This window comes from Nannobrachium achirus (assembly GCF_963921795.1).
Source record: "Nannobrachium achirus genome assembly, chromosome: 17".
NCBI lineage: Eukaryota > Metazoa > Chordata > Actinopteri > Myctophiformes > Myctophidae > Nannobrachium > Nannobrachium achirus.
In genome coordinates this window covers 21,953,988-21,976,941 of record NC_137824.1, presented here as the reverse complement: position 1 = coordinate 21,976,941, position 22,954 = coordinate 21,953,988, and the positions used below count along the sequence as shown (strand labels likewise).

The 22,954-nt window shown below is 42.8% G+C and overlaps 1 protein-coding gene across 1 annotated transcript in view; it reads left to right on the top strand.

Annotated features, from left to right (window-relative positions):
* ppp3cb (protein phosphatase 3, catalytic subunit, beta isozyme) overlaps window positions 1-22,954 on the top strand; it is a gene marked incomplete at both ends in the record, with an annotated part of 50,018 nt that overhangs the window by 11,554 nt on the left and 15,510 nt on the right. The window contains 3 exons of the mRNA XM_080745716.1: window positions 9,781-9,981; window positions 12,908-13,032; window positions 17,937-18,048. Coding sequence (XP_080601842.1) covers window positions 9,781-9,981; window positions 12,908-13,032; window positions 17,937-18,048 — 438 coding nt within the window. The remainder of the gene's footprint in view (window positions 1-9,780; window positions 9,982-12,907; window positions 13,033-17,936; window positions 18,049-22,954) is intronic.

Genomic DNA, 22,954 nt, shown 5'->3' with positions numbered 1-22,954 from the left:
AAAAATGATGAAATATTGACACAATTATCTTTAGCCATTAGGGAGGACTTACACAACAACAACAACAACATAATTGTGATCAGATTCTGACCCAGTTAGGCTCTGAGGCCAGCCCAAACAAATTTAGGTGATTTGGCTGAAAACCCAGTTGTCATTACTCTTAGGCTCTCCCTCAAAACAAATCTCATGGTGAGAGATTTTTGGCTGATCGTGCAACTTTTATGCTCAACAATAGATTCCTTACTTGGGCCGATACATTAACTAAATGAAGGTAGAAAAGTAATGTTAAAGTGGTTATTATTATTATTACGGTATTATTATCATACTTGTTTATTTATTAGTTTTATGTATTTATCTGTTTGTTTGTTTGTTTGTTTGTTCATTCATTCATTCATTCATTCATTCATTCATTCATTTAATTTCTCATGCAAACTGGTCTAGTCTACCACACACCACCACACACACTTTATAGTTTGTGTCTTAACAAAGCAACGACTATGGCTGTTCTGGGAAAATTGCCAGATCCCGGTAGTTGCTCATACTTTGCTGGACGTTTTGCACGAGTCACATGTCGTCTGTGGTCAAACAGAGCAATAGTAGAGCTTGCCAGGATGTAAATTTACTCTCTGCCAAAGATGATACACTTGGTTGCATAACAGTTAAAATGCCTAAGCAGCGATTCATACCACATGAAACAGAATGATACGTTTGAGATGAAGAACTCTCACATCAAATTAGTTTTGCACAGGAAGGAAAACAAGTGAAGAAAGATTTACTATAAGAGCTACTAACTTGGTAAAGTGTCAGAACACGTTACCAGATCAGTTCTTTGACTGGATTGATTCTATTTGTCTGGAAGAACTGTCATTTGAAATTGCTTGCTTTTCCCAATCCCTTGCATCTCCTAGTTCAGGGGTTTTCGAAGTGGGTGCCGTGACGGCAGTCCAGGGGTGCCGCGAGATAATTTGATCATATTTCGAATTTATTTGGACACTTAAAAATTATATTTTGTATAATGTTAAACTTGAAGTACGTAAGTAAGTTATTTTCAGTTCTAACCAAAATGCCTATTATCTCAATATTTTCTGATTAAAAAGATAGTTAGATCATACTGTTATGCTAAAGGTAATATTACAATATGGCAAACCGAGGAAAACCTATCAACACGGAACATTAGCAAAGTTGTGTCTATGCTTTTCTTTTCTCTTTAAAACGGTCGGCGAGTAGCAAAAGACATGTACCAAAGCTGTGTGTGTGTGTGTGTGTGTGTGTGTGTGTGTGTGTGTGTGTGTGTGTGTGTGTGTGTGTGTGTGTGTGTGTGTGTGTGTGTGTGTCGCGCGCGCACGCGCGCCTGCCTGCCATCACTCTGCAGCCAGAGCGAGACCCAGCTGCTGTCTGTATTCACTATGAAACACTCAATACACAGCGTCCACAATCATTTGGAAGTCGGCGTGTCTCCCTCCCAAACGACCGCTGTTTCCTTGGATTCACAGCCGAGAATATGCACTTGAAGCCGGGCTGAATGAATGAGAAGACACCGCTAAGTACCGAAATTAAGTCGGGAGGTCACAACATTTTGGCAGCACTGTGGAGCCGACTAAAGTCGGTTGACGCCCCCCCCCGAACCGGGAGGGGAAACCCATATTTGGGTCTGGACACTGCCGAACCGAAATTAGTTAGGCTCCTTATAACGGTGTGAATCGACCCTAAGACCTGATCTGGTGTTGGGGCATCACCAGGCTATGGTCACTGTGTCATGAGAAGATGCAATAGATGGAGGATAAAGGCTATTAGTTACGTAAGGGACAACGACTGGATCAGCGGTCATTATCGAGAAATAAAAATCCACCAACGTGCTGTTTATTACACGGCTACTTAATAAATAAAATAATTTGACTCATAACTAAAAACAAAACAAAGTATGTCCTTGCTCACAGTAGCCTAGTGAAAGTATTCCACAAGTGCTGCACTAGGCGTCCCTCCAGCGCAACACAGTCGCCTCGGAAAACACAAAGAAGTTGATCAAATAGAATCCATTTTTTTGTTACTGCATCATCTATTTCTCGCTTCTTGAAAGCAATGTTTAGATGGAAATGACAGTGTGTTTGTTTACATTGATTTCATGTTGGATACGGCATAAAATTCACGCAGTGCACCCAGGTGTTCAAAGCCTTTGATTTGGCATCGGTCTGTTATAGAGAGGAGTGGTCATTATTCAGAAATAACACACCGCTGATTTCAGCGATTAACCAATCAGAATCAAGCATTCAACCAAGCCATGTAATAAACTGAAATAGTAGGCATTGCCAAACATGCTTGGCATGTATACTGTACATGGCTGATTGCTGCTTAGAGATTACATCAGGATAAAAATGCTAAAAATGTTCACAAACAAACACAGTTAGTAACAATCTATTCAGGTTTTCAAAACAAAGGTCATCATAAGGTTTGTAAATCCATTACATAACTAAAACAACAGTAGGCTATATAGGCTATATAAATCAATAGAAAATGAAAGAGTAATTTATGATTTATGGCTCTGAATTTACTAAACAGAAAATTAATTTACCTTGGTGCCAACTGCCAACTCTCTTAAGTCTTTTTTGTATCTTCAAGTGTCATGTTTGCTTACATCAACTGACTAGCCATATAATGAAATACACAAGCTAGCTCAATCAGAACAGCACAACACAATATGTCAAACATGAACAAATAGTCTTTGTGAGTGGATATTAGAAGCTATGAGAACATATCTAATTGCAAAATATCTAATTGCATAGCGGTCCCTGTCCCCTGCTGTCTTGGCAAGTGACGCTGTAGTGATTAAAACCATTTGGCCTACATGCACCCCTGCAGAACGGAGTCCCACATGTCTTGCATCCTGAGATTCCCCGGCCTATGTCCTACTAATGTATGGGACTGAATCACTATTGCAGTGGTTTTCAACCCTTTTAATACTAAGATCCAGCGTAAAATTAAACCAAATGGACCCGGGTTTCATTTAAAGATAACCCTGATAGACCATTTAAAGATCTACAGTATAAGGGTTATTTTTGGTTACCAACTCTCCGTCAAGGACCACTGGTTGAAACACTATATAACGTATGAGATGAATTGAATCACTATTGTCAAAATCTGATATACCGGTATATATATTTTTTTTAAGATTTGTTTTGGGGCTTTTATTGGACAGGACAGTAGACTGACAGGAAACGGGGTGAGAGGCAAAGGGCGTCTGGATTGGGAATTGAACCGGCGGCGCTGCCAGGCATCCATGCCAATGTGGCAATGCCTAAGTGGTACGCGCCTGGACCAGTAGGACAGCAAAACAGTCAAAATCTGCCAAAATGACTCTTCCCGGTATTTCTCCTTTACAATTGATCCAATCACATTTTCATGTGTCAGCTTCAAGACCGGCGTTGGTCCTATAGAGCAGTTGTTCTCAACCTGTGGGTCGGATGCTTAATGTGAAACAGTGTTGTCTCACTCAACAGTAAACAAACCAACATACAGTAAAAGTGTATAGAGGGTATCTGCACTTTTCTAAAGTGTAAATTTAAGGACTTTTAAGATCCTTTTAATGCCTCTAAAATAAACAAAATTAAACATTGGCCTTATTGTCAAATATTAAAGGCAGAAATTGTGAAAATAGCCGATCTACATGCTCACAGCGCCTCGCAACGCAAGGCGTTGTGAGCATGTAAGATCTGCTATTTTCACAATAGAACCGTGTTATACAAAATGTAATGCCTCAACTCTTAGTGCTCGTCAGGGTGGAGGGGGATCTCCAGTTAAAATATGATTATTTTGGGGGTCGCGGCCTGAAAAGGTTGAGAACCACTGCTATAGATCTCCTACCTCTGCTCCCTAAATGCCAAGTATAGTTTCCCAACTATAGTCTCCTCTCCCCAAGCTCAGCTCCTCTCCACTTGTACTCATACCTGCCCTACTTTCACGCTGCTCGCACAATTGCAGTTTCACAGCTTCTTCTCTCCCTCTCTCTGTCCAGGCACGTGCACACAAACATAGACATCAAAGGGGGCTTGAGCCCCTGCCCTTTTATCTGTCTGTAAAAACTGCCCTTTCCAAGCCATAAATGCAGTTTTCACTATGGTGAGAGAAATGCAAATGCCCTCTTTCCATGGCATACCTGAAACAAACGCTCCTGAACTTGAACGCAGCATCTTATTTTTGAAAGAATTGCCCTCTCTGTGTAGAAATCCATGCCATTAAGCCACATCCCCAGTATTGACTTGATTATGCTTAGTTCAGTGTGGTTTCACACACCGATAATAGCCGACCTCCAAGCTCACAACACAGTTGTGAGCTTGGAGGTCTGCTATTTTTGGTGTTTCCACCAAAAGGCCCTTTGGGAAATTTTAGCCACTGCCTCTCTAACATTCTCTCCACGTCCCTGGTCTATCTCTCTCTCTCTTACACACACGTGCACACGTAACGCACACTGTTTCTTATACTGTGTCAGCATCACCACATTGTGTGAGAGTACAGTGCAGTTTAGAAGTACTACTGTACAGTATATCGCTGCATCCAGAGAACAGCATGGCTTGTTCCGTGCCTTACTGCCTTCTGTTCTGTGAACCTGAGGTGTGCAAACCTCTTAAGGTGTTACTGTAATACAGAAGCCGATCCTAGCACTCTGCACACCCTGCTATGAACCAATGAGAAACCCACCCTGATCCACCTTCAGGGCAGAGGTTGGTCATAGAGGTATCCAGACATACCTACTGTACTGTACGTTGTCTTAGGGCCCAACTCTTACAGTAGGTTCTTAGGAAGCCAAAGAGGATCCTAGTCCTAGATGTCTTACGTTGGCTTTTATAACATCTTATTAAAGTGTCTCAGTACCGTTTCCTTTCTGTATACTGAGGGCCTTCAGAACTACTCAAGAAGAAAAGCCTATTGATTTATGGTGTGTTAGGATGTGTTACGTCATCCTTAGGGTGACTTAAAGACCAGTCTTATGGGGCCTTTAGTGATTTGTGTGACCTGAGTTGTCATCCACCAGGGGTCATTTTCCCCTCTTCTAGCGCCACCATGAGGTTTCTTTTTGCAGGCAACATTAATGGACACTGCTCCTACAGATTTGCCTAAAAATCACACTCAGCGGGACACATGTCTCATGTCATCAACATACATTTGTCCAATTTCCCATATTCCCCCGATAGGCTACAATTGCCTTCTAAAGTTTGCTGCATTGCTCCCTTTTCGAAAATATTCAGCAAATCATGAACATCACATGCCTTTTCTTTGCAATTAGCCACGCACTTTCCCTCAACACATAGCCATACATGCCACTTAAAATCTTCAAATCTACCTGCACCTGGCCCTTTTCTAGCGCCACCCATTATTGGTACACATACCGACCGGTATATGTATACATATACCGGTCGGTACATATACGTATATGTATATGTATATGTATATGTATATGTATATGTATATGTATATGTATATTAGTCCTTTACCCGGGGGTGTGTGATGAGGGATTGAATGTATAGGAGTCTCAGGAGTAATGTTGGAGAACCCAGACCAGTGCCCGTTGGGCAGAATAGTCACCATCCATGTCCAGTTGTGCAATACTCTTTTGGCACTCTTTTATGCCCATATATAGAGTTTCGTGTCCAGGCCAGTCTGTGATGTCATCTCCAAATTTGGGCACTGTAGTGATGTCAGTTGGGCTTTGTTGATGTCATTTGGGCATTGTTACTATGGTGGCGACACTGTTTGTTTAGTATCAGTGATGTCAGCATGCAGTCAGACGGACGACGGACAGACATTCGCTAAATTAATAGTTATTATTATGCAGTTTAGTAAGTGAACGGTCACAGCTTGTCCGTATCTCTGTCTCTTGGTTCTATGGGTTTTCCGCTCTGACATCACGCTCTGGCTTCACTGTGATGTCACACTAACAGAATCCCTTTTATGCCCATATATGGAGTTCCCTGATGTCATCAATATTAAGCCCATATATAACAGGACTTCATATGGGAATGCCCATATATGGAGGCCACATCGGCCACATACCACACTAACAGCTGGTTCTACAGACAGGGATGTATGGGCATAAAAGGGTATGATGTCAGATGTCATAAACATCATAGGACTTTCACATAACAAACTAGAAGCAGTGCTCTTCCGAGCACAGGTCTCCACCAGGCCACACAAATCGGCCTGTTATAGCGCCACCATGAGGCTGATTTAAAAAATGTGGGGCAGAGGTTCTGAATTAGCATCCAGGGAGTGTGTGTGCTCAGTTTGGCAGCGATCGGGCCAAAGGCGCCGGAGATTAGCTGGTAACAACCAGGCCACACAAATCGGCCTGTTATAGCGCCACCATGAGGCTGATTTGAAAAATGTGGGGCAGAGGTTCTAGATTGGCATCCAGGGAGTGTGTGTCCTCAGTTTGGCAGCGATCGGGCCAACGGTGACTGAGATTAGCTGTTCACAAACTGCGAGGACGCACGGACGCACGCACGCACGGACGCACGCACGCACGGACGGACGGACGGACGGACGGACGGAGGGGAAAACATACTCTCCCTCAGCCTTCGGCTGGTGGAGACAATAACTGAGTAAGCATGTTTGGGCTCTCACAGCATATCTCCATATACAGTACATGGATCTCCATATATGGGTACCAGGGGTCTCCATATATGGGTAACTGGAACTAGCTTTTCATTTATGCTACTTGAGTGACATCAATTGTTTAGAATCCCACAGCTTCCTTGTTTTAGCTCCCCCCACAAACAATGCAGCTATATAGTTAGCAAGTTCCAATCATATGAGGTTCTTCTACTACATCCAAAAAGCTGTTCATTTGTAGTGTGTGCTACAGCCCTTTTTGGTGTACTCTAAACAAATTACATAAGAGAGTCTTAGAGGATTATAGAATTTCAAAAAAAATGTCAGTAAAAGGTTCAAATGGCCCGTTAGCATTAGAGCAGTCGGAGGATCAGGTGAAACAGCATGGTTCTCTGGTGAAAACCAAAGCTAACGCTACGTGAATGTTCTACTCTAGGCACAAGAGTTTGCTAGAACAGTCTTCTCTGTTAGAGCCTCTGCCTACGGAAGTAAGAGAGACCACCGACTATTGGACCTTCCCAAATCAACCTTGAGAGATGGCTTAAAACAAACCAAATTTGTAATCATGGGTAACTATCAGCTCTATTCGTCACTGGTGTCATTTATCATATTTTAATGTAATTGTTCTGTACTATGTTTACTTGTCTTGTCTTGTCTTGTCTTGTCTTGTCTTGTCTTGTCTTGTCTTGTCTTGTCTTGTCTTGTCTTGTCTTGTCTTGTATTGTATTGAAAATACAGTCTGTTTTTGTATGGATTGTTATATCAACACTTGTTAAGAGTGTGGTGGAATTCAGATCAATCAATAATCATGAGAAAATGAGAGACAAGAAAATTATATTAGGTGGTGGTGTGGTCAAGTTTATGTAACATGATATCATGGACAGAAGTACAGTTTAACACTCTGGGCAGTGGTAAAGTAGTTCTGCACTAAGCAAAGGAAATCAAACCCTAGTTATACTGGCTGTAACATAAACATAAACAATATCTATCAACCTAGGAAAACATCTTGACTCTTACAGTACATCATGTTATCTGTAATGCATGATGCAGCATAATCTACTCTTACTAACGTCACTCATAATCAATCATGATAATATAATATCTACTACTGTTATTAACGTCACGTAATCAATCTCTACGACAAGAGCCTGCTCAGGGACTACAGATGAAAATTTGCTTTTGGCTAACTCTGGCTGGATGTGAAAACTGACTGAATGTTGATTAATGTGCATTGCTGGCACAGTTGATTAACGATGATTTTGCTCAAGTTTATAATTATGAAAGTAAAACGTGTTCCTTTTACAACACGTTCAATATTAGGGCTGATTACAGTGTATATATTTTAGCGTCCATGCTCGTTTCACTTGACTTGTACTTTCAACATAAAACGAACAATTTGATTATTATCCCATGGAAGAAAATAAATTCAGAATGTTCGTTAATTCCCAGTTACAGTAAAAGAACACTCGGGATTTTACGGTAGAGTGATCAGCACCAAGCTAAGCATATCGTCACTGTCGGGCAGAAACCTCGTATCCAAGTTTCAAATTTCTAATTGAATTGAATTGAATTGAATTGAATTGAATTGAATTGAATTAGCCTTTATTGTAATGTTTTTCACAAAGTAAAGCCCTGCTTCACCATACAAGACCGTTGCACGAAAGTAGTGAAAACAGCAGATCTACAAGCACACAGGCGTTGTGTGCTTGTAGATCGGCTGTTTTCACTAGTTTAAATCAATTTTAAAATGATAAATACGAAACAAACGGTTTTGGACATACAAAGTTTCCACCCGACAATGACGCTATACTGTACTGTGTCTGAAGAGAATGGCCAGTTAGAACGGATTGAAACAAGAAGGAACACAGCAGTAGAGAAATAGAAAAGCGAGGGGAGAAAAGATACAAGGAACAGTGGAGTGTGTGTGTTTGTGACAGGGGGTAGACAAGGGGACGGAAAGAGAAAGAGAGAGAGAGAGAGGGAGATAGTAAGAGAAAGAGGGAGATAGAAAGAGAAAGAGGGAGATATAGAGAGAAGGACGGAACGAGAGGGGAGAGAGAAATGGAGGGATGGAAGGGGAGGAAGACAGAAGGGGAAAGAGAGACACTGAGAGAAGAAGAGACTGATAAGGAAGAGAGAGAGAGAGAGAGAGAGAGAGAGAGAGAGGGGTAGAGAAGGAGAGAGAAAGAGAGAGAAGGAGAGGGGGGGGGGGGAGTAGAGAGGGAGACAGAGAGACAAGCCCTAGTTTTCAGAGTGTAATCTAGGCCATTATCTGTGTTAGCACTGATGGGGCTTCAACAGACTCTGTGGATCCTGCACAACAATACCTTTTTATGGCATGCGCGTGTGTGTGCGTGTGTGTATGTGTGTGTGTGTGTGTGCGTGCGTGCGTGTGTGTGTGTGCGTGCGTGCGTGTGCGCGTGCTTTACTGTAAGTGCAGCCATGAGTGTGTGTTCACGCGCACATGCAACCATGCGTATTAACGCCATTGTGTGGCGCGTTTTGTGCACATGCGCCAGTGCACCTCTGCCTTTTGTTTTTGCCTCAGAATTTGCGCCGTGGTTTGTTGAGCGCTGTGTGTGTGTGTGCGTGTGTGTGTGCTGTGTGCGCGCGCGTGCGTCAAGTGTGTGGTTCGCGCCCGTGTGAGCCTCCTCACGTGCAGCTGTGCGCTCTTGCTGTATCACTCCCGTCGTCAGTCAACCCCCCTCTCCAGCAGCACCCCGGGGGCCTTCATTATGTAAGAAAGACATTACTGCAGAGCAGAGGCGGAGAGGCAGAGAGACACTGCTGCAGAACAGAAGCAGCCAGGGACACAGGGAGGCAGGCAGGCCCCTGATAATAACTCTGGCAGCCCCCCTTTGCCTCTATTCAACCTGCCGGTTTCCATAACACCCAGACAGAATGCACACACACAGTGTGCAGGCACATATGCATGCATGTATACAACAACACAGGCACGCACACGCACACACACCTGCAAATGCATGAACACATGCAGACGAATGTACATGCACGCAAATGTGCAACAGAGGTGAGTTCAGGATAAGCCTTTCTGATGTTTATAGACAGGCTTGTTGAAGAAAATGGGAAAACATCAATTAATGTGCTTGGCGTTTATAATAAATCTCTGTGTCTGTCCTGTCCTGACCCCTTCATCATTATTATCACCACTTGCAGCGGTCCCCTTCCCCCTGGCCCACCGGCTGTCCATGAAGGAGGTGTTTGACGCAGAGGGTCGGCCGCGTGTGGACCTGCTCAAAGCCCACCTCACCAAGGAGGGCCGTCTGGAGGAAGCAGTGGCGCTGCGCATCATCGACGAGGGGGCCGCCATTCTGCGTCAGGAGCGCACCATGCTGGACATTGAGGCTCCCGTCACGGGTATGACAGCAGCCTGTCACGGAGGGGATGGGGAGGGGATGGGGTCTGCAGGATGGGCTCAGGTGGGATGGGATGGGGTGAGGTGAGGTGAGGTGAGGTGGGCCAGGAGCAGGATGATGTAGGAGGGAGTGTAATGAGAGATATCTAAATGAATAACTCTAGAGCAGTGGATCTCAAACCTTTTCATGTGAAGGACACCCAAATTGACACTTATTAGTCCACGGACCTCCATTTGAAAAGATATGCGAGAGACCCCCATAAGAGAAGATCTTTCCGGCTTTAGCAGTGATTCCCAACCATTTTAATTTCAAGAACTCCCAGTTTGACATGCACTAATAGGCTACGGACTCCCATGTAATGGCTCCCATTCAATCTCTGGGACCGCAATTCATCCAGTAAAATCTATGTTAATTTAACACTGAGAGTGTACACATGTGTGCACTCTCATTCATTTGGTTCCATTCATCTGGTTCTGTACACTCTGAGTTACATATCCATAAGGGTACTCCCTCAAGGACCCCTGGGGGTCCCCGGACACCACTTTGAGAACCAATGCTCTAGAGATGAATATCTTTACCACCCGTGCTGAAATAGGTGGCATGTGCATACTGTACATGTGTTTGATCACACGTTGAATGCTGAGACAGCGACAGAGGCAGAGAGAGATATAGCAAGGTTGGGATTGGAGGCTAGATCAGTTATGTATTCATTCAATTCATTCGTCTAAATGTTATCTTGACACGCAGATAATTTAATATGAACTGTTGTTCGGTTTGCACTTCCCTGAGAGACTCAATTGGCACTCATGCACCTCACAATAGCAAGCACTGCCTTTAGCTAATATCAGCATGCATTCCTTTCCCAGGGAGATGGGATGAACTGTTAGTAGAGAGAGAGCTCAGGGTCGGAGGGAAAATGTTTGAGTGGTGGAGAGCAAAATGAAACAATGGCTTCCTGAAGGCTGATAAACAGCAGACAATAGAAAGGCAGAGAGAGAGAGAGAGAGAGAGAGAGAGAGAGAGAGAGAGAGAGAGAGAGAGAGAGAGAGAGAGAGAGAGAGAGAGAGAGAGAGAGAGAGAGAGAGAGAGTGTGTGTCTGTGTGTGTGAGACTGTGTGTGTGTGTGTGTGTGTGTGTGTGTGTGTGTGTGTGTGTGTGTGTGTGTGTGTGTGTGTGTGTGCGTGCGTGCGTGCGTGCGTGTGTGCGTTCGTGCGTGTGAGGGAGTGAGGGAGTGAATTAGTGAATGAGTGTGTGTGTGTGTGTGTGTGTGTGTGTGTGTGTGTGTGTGTGTGTGTGTGTGCGCGCGCGTGTGTGTGTGTGTTTACCGTTTGTGCTTTAAGTTGTTCATTATTTGTGTGTTTGTGTTTGTGTGTGTGTGTGTGCGTGTGTGTGTGTGTGTGTGTGTGTGTGTGTGTGTGTGTGTGTGTGTGTGTGTGTGTGTTGAAAATGTAGTCTGTCCATGTCTTATGTGTTTGTGTGTGTGTGTGTGTGGGTGGGTATGCCTGCGCAAGTATGTAGGAATGCGCGTGCATGTGTACAGACAGTGCATGCAAATACCAGCAGAGATCATTTAGCGTGGGCGCACTTTCCAGTTCCCGCCTGGTGAGAGAGAATCACTCAGATCTCACAGGTACAGACAGACACACACATGCGCGCGTGCGCGCACAGACAGTAGTGAGACAGTCCAACAGACAGAGAGAGACGGGCCAACATACTGTAAGCTGCTTAGTGCTGGGGTTCTCAGACCTTTTTAGGTTAGAGCAGAGGTCTTCAACAGGGGGTCTGGGACCCCTAGCGGGTCCTCAGAGTTACCACAGGGGGTCCTCCAAATCTTTGTGATAGAAACTTTTTTCTGCTCTTTTTATATTAACGATTTGAACCCTAGCGTCCATATTCGGAAAACTTTAGCCAAAAATAGAAGATCTACAAGCTCACAACGACTCGTGCTACGAGGTGTTGTGAGCTTGTAGATGGGCTATTTTTGGCAAAGAGGTTTGGAGAAGAGGGGAAAAAGAGCAGACTGAGTACAGAGTGAAAGGTCAAGTTTATTAAGTATTGACGGTTCAAGTGGTTAAATATCTGAAAACACTAATTGACATGAATCCAAAATACGCTGATAATGGAACAATATGGAATCTATTGTGGGGGTCCCTGCTTCATCTCTCTCTCAACTAAGGGGTCCTTGGCCTGAAAATGTTGAAGACCCCTGGGTTAGAGAACCCCACAGAGATCTGTGCGAAATGTCATATGAGAATTGTTTTTCTTTTCATGTGACTTCAAACTGGAAATTGAGTAGGAGATTGGCAGTCAAAGTTTATCTTAATGTCATTTCACCCGTCACTAGACACTGACATTCATTCAGTGGTAGAGGGAGTCTGAAATAGGAGTAGAGGTAAACGGTGGTGAGTAGGATTTAAGGGTACATTAGCTACAGTTAAGTGATTGTAGTAATGGCTGTAAATTAGTTTGCTAAAAAAGAAAAACAGATCAAACACGTTCTTCTAATGAATGCACAATAGCCTGAAGTGCACAATAACAAAATACACTGAAATACAAAATTGAGATACAAGAGCAGCCCAACACCTGTTTGATTGATGTGGAGTACACACAAAATGCATATTTACATGTTTTCGCTCCTGTCCTGCTCCTGTGTGTTCATCTGAATCAGCAAATCTCTTGCACTGTTGGACTGATTATACTATTAGGCTACTTTCTTTTGTTTTTTTAATGCCATGCAGATTTGTTTCAAATGTTAAGTGCATAACAAATTAAATGTATTATTTATTATTATTATTACTTTTGCAATGAACAGAAGGCGGGGGGGGAACCCGGTTGGGAAAAACTGCTACAATTGACATTATGATGAACTACAGTACCCATGATACCGTTGTGTTGATGAAGCCCTTCCATTGTTCTGTGTGTCCTCAGTATGTGGAGACATCCACGGCCAGTTCTTTGACCTGATGAAGTTGTTTGAAGTCGGAGGCTCTCCTGCCAATACACGCTACCTCTTCCTGGGGGACTACGTGGACAGAGGTTACTTCAGTATTGAGGTTAGAAATCACCCACTACACGGTAAACACATCAACGCTTTGTCCCTAATGTGGGCATTTTCAGAACTAGAGTTGATACGGCCGATACTGTATGCCCATACATGGAGATCTCTGATCTCTGTGTCTGTACTTGCCCATATGCTGTGTGGAGTTCATCAGTAGATCAGTTTCTGTTTTCTGAAATATTCAGACCAGACCATTTGGCGTCAACTTGAAACAGGTCAAAGTCACCTACGGCAAATCACCGATGCTCGGTTTGAACTGCAGCTGATCATCTTGACCATGCTTAACATGTAGCCTCGCGTAGCCAGGCTTACTCGAAAAGCCTGGTGACAATATCAGGCAGAGACTGTTCTATTTCAGTGCACAGTAGAATCAGCTTTGAGCCATTTTCCCTGTTTTTAATGTGTAATTGTTCCGTCCAGCACTTTGTGACTTTCTGTTATTATTATTATTGTGAATGTATTATACAACATAAAACCAACAACTCTAAACTGTCATCTTTTAGAGCCCCAATCAGCCCAAGGCACTATGGTTTTATAAGTTCTGACTTATATTTAGCAGCAATGTTAAAGCTGTACTGTGGAAGCTGCTCAACTAGTGGTCAGTAGCGGTATTGCTTTTTTCGGCCGTTTTTCGCCGCGGACCACCGGAACGGGGGTCCGCGGACCACCGCGACCGCCTCCGCCTCGCCGATACGACTCCATAGAGCCGTCTCCCGTCATTTTTAGACCAGAATTGAGGGAGTAGCATGCAAGATTCCTTCACCAATGTAAACACAGTTGCTAAGGGAAGCTATTTTCTGAAGAGACAGCAAGACTCGCTGTGATTGGCCGTTGGTGTATGATCGGCGCTGTGATTGGCCGGTAGTGTATCATGTGGGAGATGACATCATTTTGCCGGGAAATTCTCCCCCCCTCACAACTCATAGAAAACATATAAAGAGAAGGCTTCAGAAGCTGAAAATAACAGAGTGGGGGTTCTAAAACTTTAGCGATTTAACAGTTAGGACAATTTTAAGATTTGTTTTATAAAAAAAGTTACATAGTATAACTTTAAAGCCTGCACTCAAAGCAAATAGCACTGCTACCTGAGAATATTGACCCACAGCCTCAAACATTCCCCTATTGCTTTTATGAATACCAAGGATTCTGAGAATCCTAGGTTCTTGTTAGCATGCAGTCTTAAGTTTACTGATGGATAAAATATACTTGTATTGAGCACAAAGGGACAGAGAGGGCCAAAAATAACAGATCTACAAGCTCACAACGCGGCACGTCACCGAAGCCGTGTGAGAGAGCAACAACGTATAAATCAGGCTTGAGAGAGAGCACTGCTTTTTTCACTCGGCTGAAAATGCGTGGAGTTATTCAGCGCTATAGCTCAGATGCTGATCAATACAAGAACATGTTGTACCCTGCACCACAGGCCTCTGAGCCGCCAGAACACTATGGGACGTGTTGCACAGGGGCGTCACATGGGAGGGAAAGGTGGGACTGAGTTACTAGGGCCAAAGGTGGAGCGGCCTTAATTATGTTATACTTTAGCTATTGCAAAAATATCAGATATACAAGCTCACAGTGCGGCACAGAGTGCCGTGCTGCGAGCTTGTAGATCTGCTATTTTTTGAAAAAGTTGTGAAAATGTGTGTAAATCTTTGAATATATGTATTTTTATTAAGCAAACATTTGTAACTCAAATTTTGCTTCTGGGGGGTCCCTGGAACTAAATATGTTGAGATGGGGGTCCGTGGCCAAATACATATCATTTTGGGGGTCCTTCACATGAAAAAAATTTAGCACCATTGACACCACAGACTTGCACACATTTTCCAATGGTTAAAGCACAAAAATAATACGTAATAATGTTGCGCTCCCAGTCTAAACCCCTCCCCCTATGAAGAACATTCATGGGGGCCCCCCGCAGTGAATCCTTGTATCCAGGGCCCAGAATTTGGTGCGACACCCCTGCGTGTTGCACACAGGGTGCACATTCTGTAAGTGACACCACTACTAGTGTGGAATTCTGGAGTGTGGCGAGAGAAGGAAGCTACATTCAGGCCACCTTCACACACCAAGGACACACAGACATTGGACTAGATGTAGAGCAAGAAGTCTACTTGCTGTATCAAGGTGAGAGAACACCCTGTGTACCATAGGAAACACTAACATAGTACAAATGAACTGGATCAACCCCTTCTGCACGAGAGACAGCCGCTGATACGAACGACCTACGGCCTGGTCGCGACCTAGGCCACGACCTGGAGGTCGTAGGTCCCGGTTCTGGAGGTCGTAGTTCGCGGTACATACTTGTTAGGTCGCGGCCGGTCTAGTTTCGCGACCCCCGGCCGTGGTTGCGCCACCTCGGTCGTCCCCGGGCCGTTGTTGCGCGATCGGGCCGTTGTTCAGCGACCTGGGAAGTCCGCGGTCGTATTTAAAAGGTCTTTTTGCAGAATATTCTAGAGCAGCAGCGCTATTCAACCTTTTGAAGCTTGTGATTGGCTGAACCGGAGGTAGGAAGCGCTCCATTGTAGTCACTTGGACCGCGCGAGGTGCACCAAAACCTATCCTTAACCCTAACCCTAACCCTAACCCTAACCCTAACCCTAACCCTAACCTGCCGACACTGAGTAGCTAACCTGCCGACGCTGTTGAAAACGAGCGCTCCTTCCCTTAGCAAGCGTAGAGTTTCTAAACTCGCGTCCCTTCCCTTAGCAAGCGTAGAGTTTCGATCGCGGCGCTCCTTCCCTTAGCAAGCGTAGAGTTTCTAAACTCGCGTCCCTTCCCTTAGCAAGCGTAGAGTTTCGATCGCGGACTTCCCAGGTCGCTGAATTACGACCGAGATCGCGCAAAACCTCCAGAACCGGGACCTACGACCTCCAAGTCGTGGCCTAAGTCGCGACCAGGCCGTAGGTCGTTTGTATCAGCGGCTCTTGCTGTTCTGCACAGCAATGTCCTCAGCATGTGGTGTAAAGTACACTTACTTAACTGTTGTTCTTAAGTACAATTTTGAGGTATTTGTACTTTACTTGGGTGTTTCCAATTTCCAATGCTTTTACTTCTACTCCACTAAACATCTCTGATCCAAATATTGTACTTTGTAGATGTTCATTATTGTTACAAAACATAACTTAAAGCTATACTATGGAAGTTGCTCAACTACTGGTCAGCAGCAGTATTGCTTTTTTCGGACGTTTTTCGCCCGGGGTCGTCGCGGACCACCGGAGCGGGGCCGCAAACCACCGCGACCGCTTCCACCTCGCCTATACGCATCCGTAGAGGGGTCTAACGTATATATACAACGTATACGGAAATATGCAGATGACGTAATTTTGCCGCGAAATCAGGTCCCTGGCCAGGATCATAGAAAACATATTTAGGGGCTGAAATTAACGGAGTGGGTGTTCTAAAACATTAGCGATTTAATAGTTAGGACAATTTTAAGATTAGTTTTATTGGAAAAGTTACATAGTATAGCTTTAACAACCTCAGCCCCTATATACATTTTGGCCATTTTAAAATAGCTGATCTACTGTACAAGATTGTAGATCTGCTATTTTCAAAAGGTTTTTATACATTTGAAAACAGGGACATTCTGCATAATGAGTACTTTAATTGCATTTTGATGCCAATACTTTTGTACATTTTGAATTCCAGACCCTTACTTGCAACAGAGTAAAGGTCTTTGCACACTGCTGCGTTTTTCGTTGCGAAATGCATTTTTCAGGGCAAGGAGAGAGAGAGAGATAGATAGAGAGAGCAAGGGACCGAGCGGTGCGCGAAACGGGCGGCAGTGTGCAAATGTGTCTGACATAACGTGAGGTTGATTTTTTATTTGCGTGCTCCGAAATTCACTCTGATATTCGGCCCGAAAAACGCAGCAGTGTGCAACCAGCTTTAGTTCTATATTGCAATATTGATACTTTTACTTAAGTAAAACATGTGAGTACCCTTTTCCCCCACCACTGCACAGTACAAATGAACCTGATGAACCCCTTCCACACAGTAATATCCTCAGTACTATTTACAGCGTAAGCCACTGACAAATACAAATGAGTCCTCTATCCTTTGAAGGGTTCAGAAAGGACAATACTGGTAGTATTTGTGCGCAACGATAACGTTGTACTCCTATCTTATTGAAAATGTCATACTCTTTGCAGGCACGCACAGTAATGCAATAAGGCTACCAGAAATTAATCTCATATGCTCAGGAGAGGAAGGCACTCGGCTTCGTGTGGGATGACATACAGTACGAGTGCAGATTTCAAGGCCAAATAATAAAAAGCAGTACAAAACAGCAATGTGCCTTGGGCTGGATGAGTACTGCCGTGCAAGAGGGTTTTAATCAATGGAAGCACATACTGTTGTTATCATATCAAAGCTGAGGTTTTTGAACTGATCACAGACGAATAAAAACTGAAATGGGATTTCATCCCGACCTTAAAATAACTGGGCGTCTAGTAGTAGTAGCCTAGTTATAATTGCTGTATTAGTAGTAGTAGCAGCGGTGTAATAATAGCATTAGTAGTAGCAGCAGCAGCAGCATTTAAATATAGGTTGTTTGTATTTTGGAATGAACAAGTACACTGGATGAATTGATCGAAAGCTCCCTTTACACATTTACCCAGTGACAGCAATGTAGTGAGCTTTATTTGACTTGATTTATCATTATCTCAAAACATACTTATGTTAAAGACGATTGAATACGTTATGCCAGAATCAGACTTTTGTAGTATTACTTAATAATTATTTAAATAACAGACGGGCAAAACGTTATTTCTCACATTCCAATGAGGGAAAATAGGTTATTATTGTTAGCGTTAGTCTTGGCTGCATCCATGTTTAGATATCTCCTTTATGGTCAACACTTCTTCTATGTTCCTCCCTACTCTGTCCTTCCTGCAGTGTGTGCTGTACCTGTGGTCACTGAAGATCCTCTACCCAAAGACACTCTTTCTTCTACGGGGAAACCATGAATGTAGACATCTGACGGAATATTTCACCTTCAAACAAGAATGTGAGTAGTACACTCTAGTACTCTCTCTCTCTCTCTCTCTCTCTCTCTCTCTCTCTCTCTCTCTCTCTCAGTCTGCTAATGTACTGTATGTCCTCTTTCATTAATGTTGCCTACTTAAAGCTATACTATGTAACCTTTTTTATAAAACAAATCTTAAAATTGTCCTAACTATTAAATCGCTAAAGTTTTAGAACCCCCACTCTGTTAATTTCAGCCCCAAAAGCCTTTTCTTTATATGCTTTCTACTGAGCCGTGAGGGGGGGTTGCATTTCCCGGCAAAATTACATCATCTGCATCATTCCGTATACGTGTCTCCCAGATCATACACTACCGGCCAATCACAGCGTGGATCATAAACTACCGGCCAATCACAGCTGTCTTGCCGTCTTCTCAGGAAGTAGCTTGTCTCAACAGCAGTGTTTACACTGGTGAGGAGTCATAGCATGTAGCATGCTCGTAGAGGAAAAAAGCAGACGTGACTGCGTTTTTTGTAAAATAGCTGCAATACCGCTACTGACCAGTAGTTGAGCAACTTCCAGAGTATAGCTTTACATTTTACAAAGAAGGTCCAAGCATCCATAGTACCATAAATGGAAACGGTGAAAATAATTGCCGGTAATTGAACAAAAAACTTACAAAACACAACACCCATCTCCTCTCCTCTATCCTCTCCCCCCTCCCCACCTCCATACTCTCTTCTCTCCTGCCCTCTCCTCTACCCCTGCCTTCCATCCCTCCGTTCCATATTCCATTCTTCCCCTGACATCCCTCTGTCATCCTGCCAGCTGATGACATTGTTCCATCCTGCCTGAGAGCCTGATGATTCAGAGTCCTCCTCGTCTTTCTGTCACTTCTCCCTTTGCCAATCCATCTCTCTCTCTCTCTCTCTCTCTCTCTCTCTCTCTCTCGCTCTCTCTCTCTCTCTCTCTCTCTCTCCCCGGTCTTTCCCTCCTTTCCTCCTCAATGCTTCTGTCGCCTCTCCATTTCTGTTGTGATTTCGTCCTCTTCTTCTCCCCTCTGTCCCTCCTCCCGTCTGTCATTCCCATTTACTCTCTGCTCTTGGCTGGCACTGGCTTCTCCTCTATTCCACACCCCATCCATCCATCCATCCATCCACTCTTTTGCATCCTCTATTCCAGGGGTTCCCAAACATTTTTGTCTCAGGGCACCCCATAAATATATTTTTAATCCGAGGCACCCCTACATTATAATTTTCACTCCCAGCACCTTATATTTATATATAGTCGTTACTAAACTAGTGAAAACAGCCGATCTGCTGTATTCACTAGTTTTGTGCGACAGTCTTGTATGATGAAGCAGGGCTTTACCAAAAGACATACACATTTGAAACTTGGAGATACAAGGTTTCTGCCCGACAGTGACGATATTTTAGTGATTATGTTGCGAGGAAAACGTTGAGATAATAGCCATTTTAGTTAGAACTGACGGAAAATAACTTAGTACTTCAAGTTTAAAATGATACTAAATATTTGTCCAAATAAATTCCAAATATTATCAAATGATCTCGCGGCACCCGTGGACTGCTGTCACGGCATCCCAGGGTGCCCCGTCACCCACTTTGAAAACCCCTGCTCTACATCTGTTCACTCCCTTTCTCCCTACCCTCTGTCTGTCTGTCTCTCCCATCTCCAACTCTCCTTTCATCCATCTCTCCCACTTCCTCTCCTTCTCTCACCTGCCTCTCCCTCCCTCCCTCCATCCCTCCTCACTCTAAAAACAAAAACTAGGCTCTACTCAATTTTATTGGTGAAACATTTTTACACTCAAAAATATTGAGTAAATATTACTGTTATGAAATCAGGTAGATGATACTCAATTAATTTGAGTAAAAGTAACCAAAACTTTTACGTACTTATTAACAACTAAAATTGAGTACAATGACCTAAAGAAATTGAGTAGATATAATTAAATTATTCAGTCAATGCCACAAAAGACTACAAGTAAATACATTGAAATATTAAGTAGATCTAATTGAATATTAGAGTATGATTTAACAAAACAAATATGTCACATTTACTCTATTCATTTACTTTTATTGATTTAATTCATATAGTACCATTTACCCCTTTCATTTACTTTACCTTTTACTCCAGGAGTACATGATGTCAAATGAATACACATGAAATAATTATGCAGATAATTATGTTTTTAATCAACTAATTTTGACCAGTGTAACACCACATCAAGTATGAACATTCAACATACTTTAGTATGTAAATGACATGCAACAATGCCTACAAAAACAATATGTTTAAATATAATGATCAGGAAAGGGGTATCCCTGACACTTTTAAAATGTTCTGTTTACTAAAGAGCAGTGTGTGTTCACAATACTGTATATAAGTACCTCTAATTGAACTGTGCATACTGTAAGTAAGCAGTCTGTCAAACATTATGCACCATAAGAACAATGAGCCCATCAAATGAACAGTAAGTCATAACCACAAAATACATTAAAGAAGACAGTCAGAGGCCATTTGGCACGAAAGAAAATCACAACTTGGAATATGAAATAATAAATAAGCATTTACAGTAGCTCAACATTTAAACATATTGACTATGCACACGTGTAATGTCTCTATGCTAAACTGACCTGTTTGCATTATGACTCGAATGCACCAGAAACAAACACTTTACATTAACTAATTACTATCAGCAACAAATACCATTGCAAAAATGCTGTTTTGACAATAAATCCACTTTCAGTACCCACTTTCTGAGAGCATCTTGCTGAACAGTAGTCGGCAAGCAGACATTTTTTCAGTCTCTGAACTTTGGCTGAAAGGTGTCCAGGATCCAACTCAACTAGTACTTTTTGGAACATCTCAAGACCATATCTGAGGTTCTTGGGGTATCTCAGATTAAAGGCATAGAACAGTCCCAACAGATAGCAGCAGACCCCCAAGATTGTTGAGGGCAGTGATGCCCTTAATCACAATACCTACATCCGTAGGTTCATTCATTGAGTCCTCTTGGTTCTGCAGCAGGTAGATCTTCATCTTCATCATCACCTCCTCTGTCAACTTCTCTTCTACAGGTGCACCAGCAGCTTCCTTCCTGCACACATTGTGAAGATAATTGTTTAGAGCTCACTTTCAGGCTAAATGTTACAAGACACACAGACACACATTGAGCAATCCTAGCTGTCTCCACACATGCAGCCCTGGGCATAATCTTGAATCAGTTGGACCAGACATGCAACGGATGCAACAGCCATTCAGCCAATGTCACAACCTCATTCTCTGGACATCACTATGCTGTTCCTTTGCATGTGATGGTCTCATCCACGATGACATTAAAACGTCAAAACATTTATTTTACTAACTTGAAAGTCCTTGATCTTGACACTATCTTCTTCCAGATGGTCGATGAGACATCGGATGATGGGGATTCCTCTCTGCAGAATAGAAAAATAATTATTTGAACAATAAAGAAAAAGTATGACTGCACTTTCATAACTAACATAAACTTTGGCAATACAATTGTTTCCACAACCCAGTTTTAGCAACGGAAGATGGGAGACTGTCCTTAGTAGCTATTAAGACATACATTTAGAAATGAATAATCAGGAGAGAGAGTTGCAGGGGATAAAGATGAGTTTAGCATAAATTAATATAGTAATTATTGTCATTAGCCAGGTGAAATATAATTAAAGCAGTTAGAGTAAATGAAAGTTTCATACCTGAAGTACAATACTCATTTGTGCCCAAACTGCCCTTCTTGGACTGGAACATGGACAGTAGTTTGGGGGTATAGAAGTCCAACATTGCCATACATTTTGGCTCAAGATTCAGTGTGGTGATCATCCTGAACTTTGCACTAACCTGGAAGACAGAGATGAGGGGAAGAGAGTAAAAAAGAAGACATGTAGATAATAATGTAGGCCTATACCTGTGCATTTTATCTTCATTGTACACACCATTGTATGCAGCTGTGCATAGCTTGTAATAAATGCAAAAAGTCACAATGACTAGAGGGCTTGCACATTCCCCTCACTGTAACCTTATAGCTGCAAACCTTTGTAAAGAACATAAGTTATACCCAATACATTTGTGTAGCCTATATGCACAAAGATACAGTAAATCTACTTACCAATATTTGCAAACACTCTCCAGGTTTCTTGTTGAAGAAGATGTGTGCTGCTGCTGTTTGTTGACAGAATGTTCCAGTAGAACTTTCCCATGAACCCTTGTGTACAATTTTGAATCTTAGTCATATCTACTCAATTGTTTAAGTTGTTGTGAGAGATGAAAGATTATTAAGTTGGAATGAATAATAATTAAGGGTCTTTTTAAATTGATCCATATAAGTACTCCATACTCAAATATTATGAAGGAAAATTACCAAAACAAATTGAGTATAATTCATGAATAAAATCAGTTGGTCAAATACTAATTTATTCTCATGAAATTAACTCAAATAATATATGTACATCTAACTCAAAAAGAACAGTTGGATTTTTACTCATTTTGTTTGGTGTGACCTACTCAAACAATCACATACATGATATTCAGTGATTTTATTGAGTAAATATAACCTTTTCTAATAGTGCTATTTACTCGGTCACAGAATTCTTTCTTAGAGCTCAGCTTCCATGCTTCCGGACAGACAGAGGGACAGGTGGAGAAGGGGTGCAGCCCTCTGCCCTGCTCCACCTGCTCCACCTGTCCCTCTGTCCGTCCATACTCATGGCCAAACATTTTCATAATCCTTCTTTCCCTCCCTCCCTCCCACCACCATCCCTTCCTCTCTCCGCCGCATGACGGTGTTGCATTGTTAACTAGAAAAACTGTTCATTTCAGTAAGTGACACCATCAAGGGACAAAGTATAAATGAGGCTTTATACATCTTCCTCTGTCCACCTGACACGCACGCACGCACACGC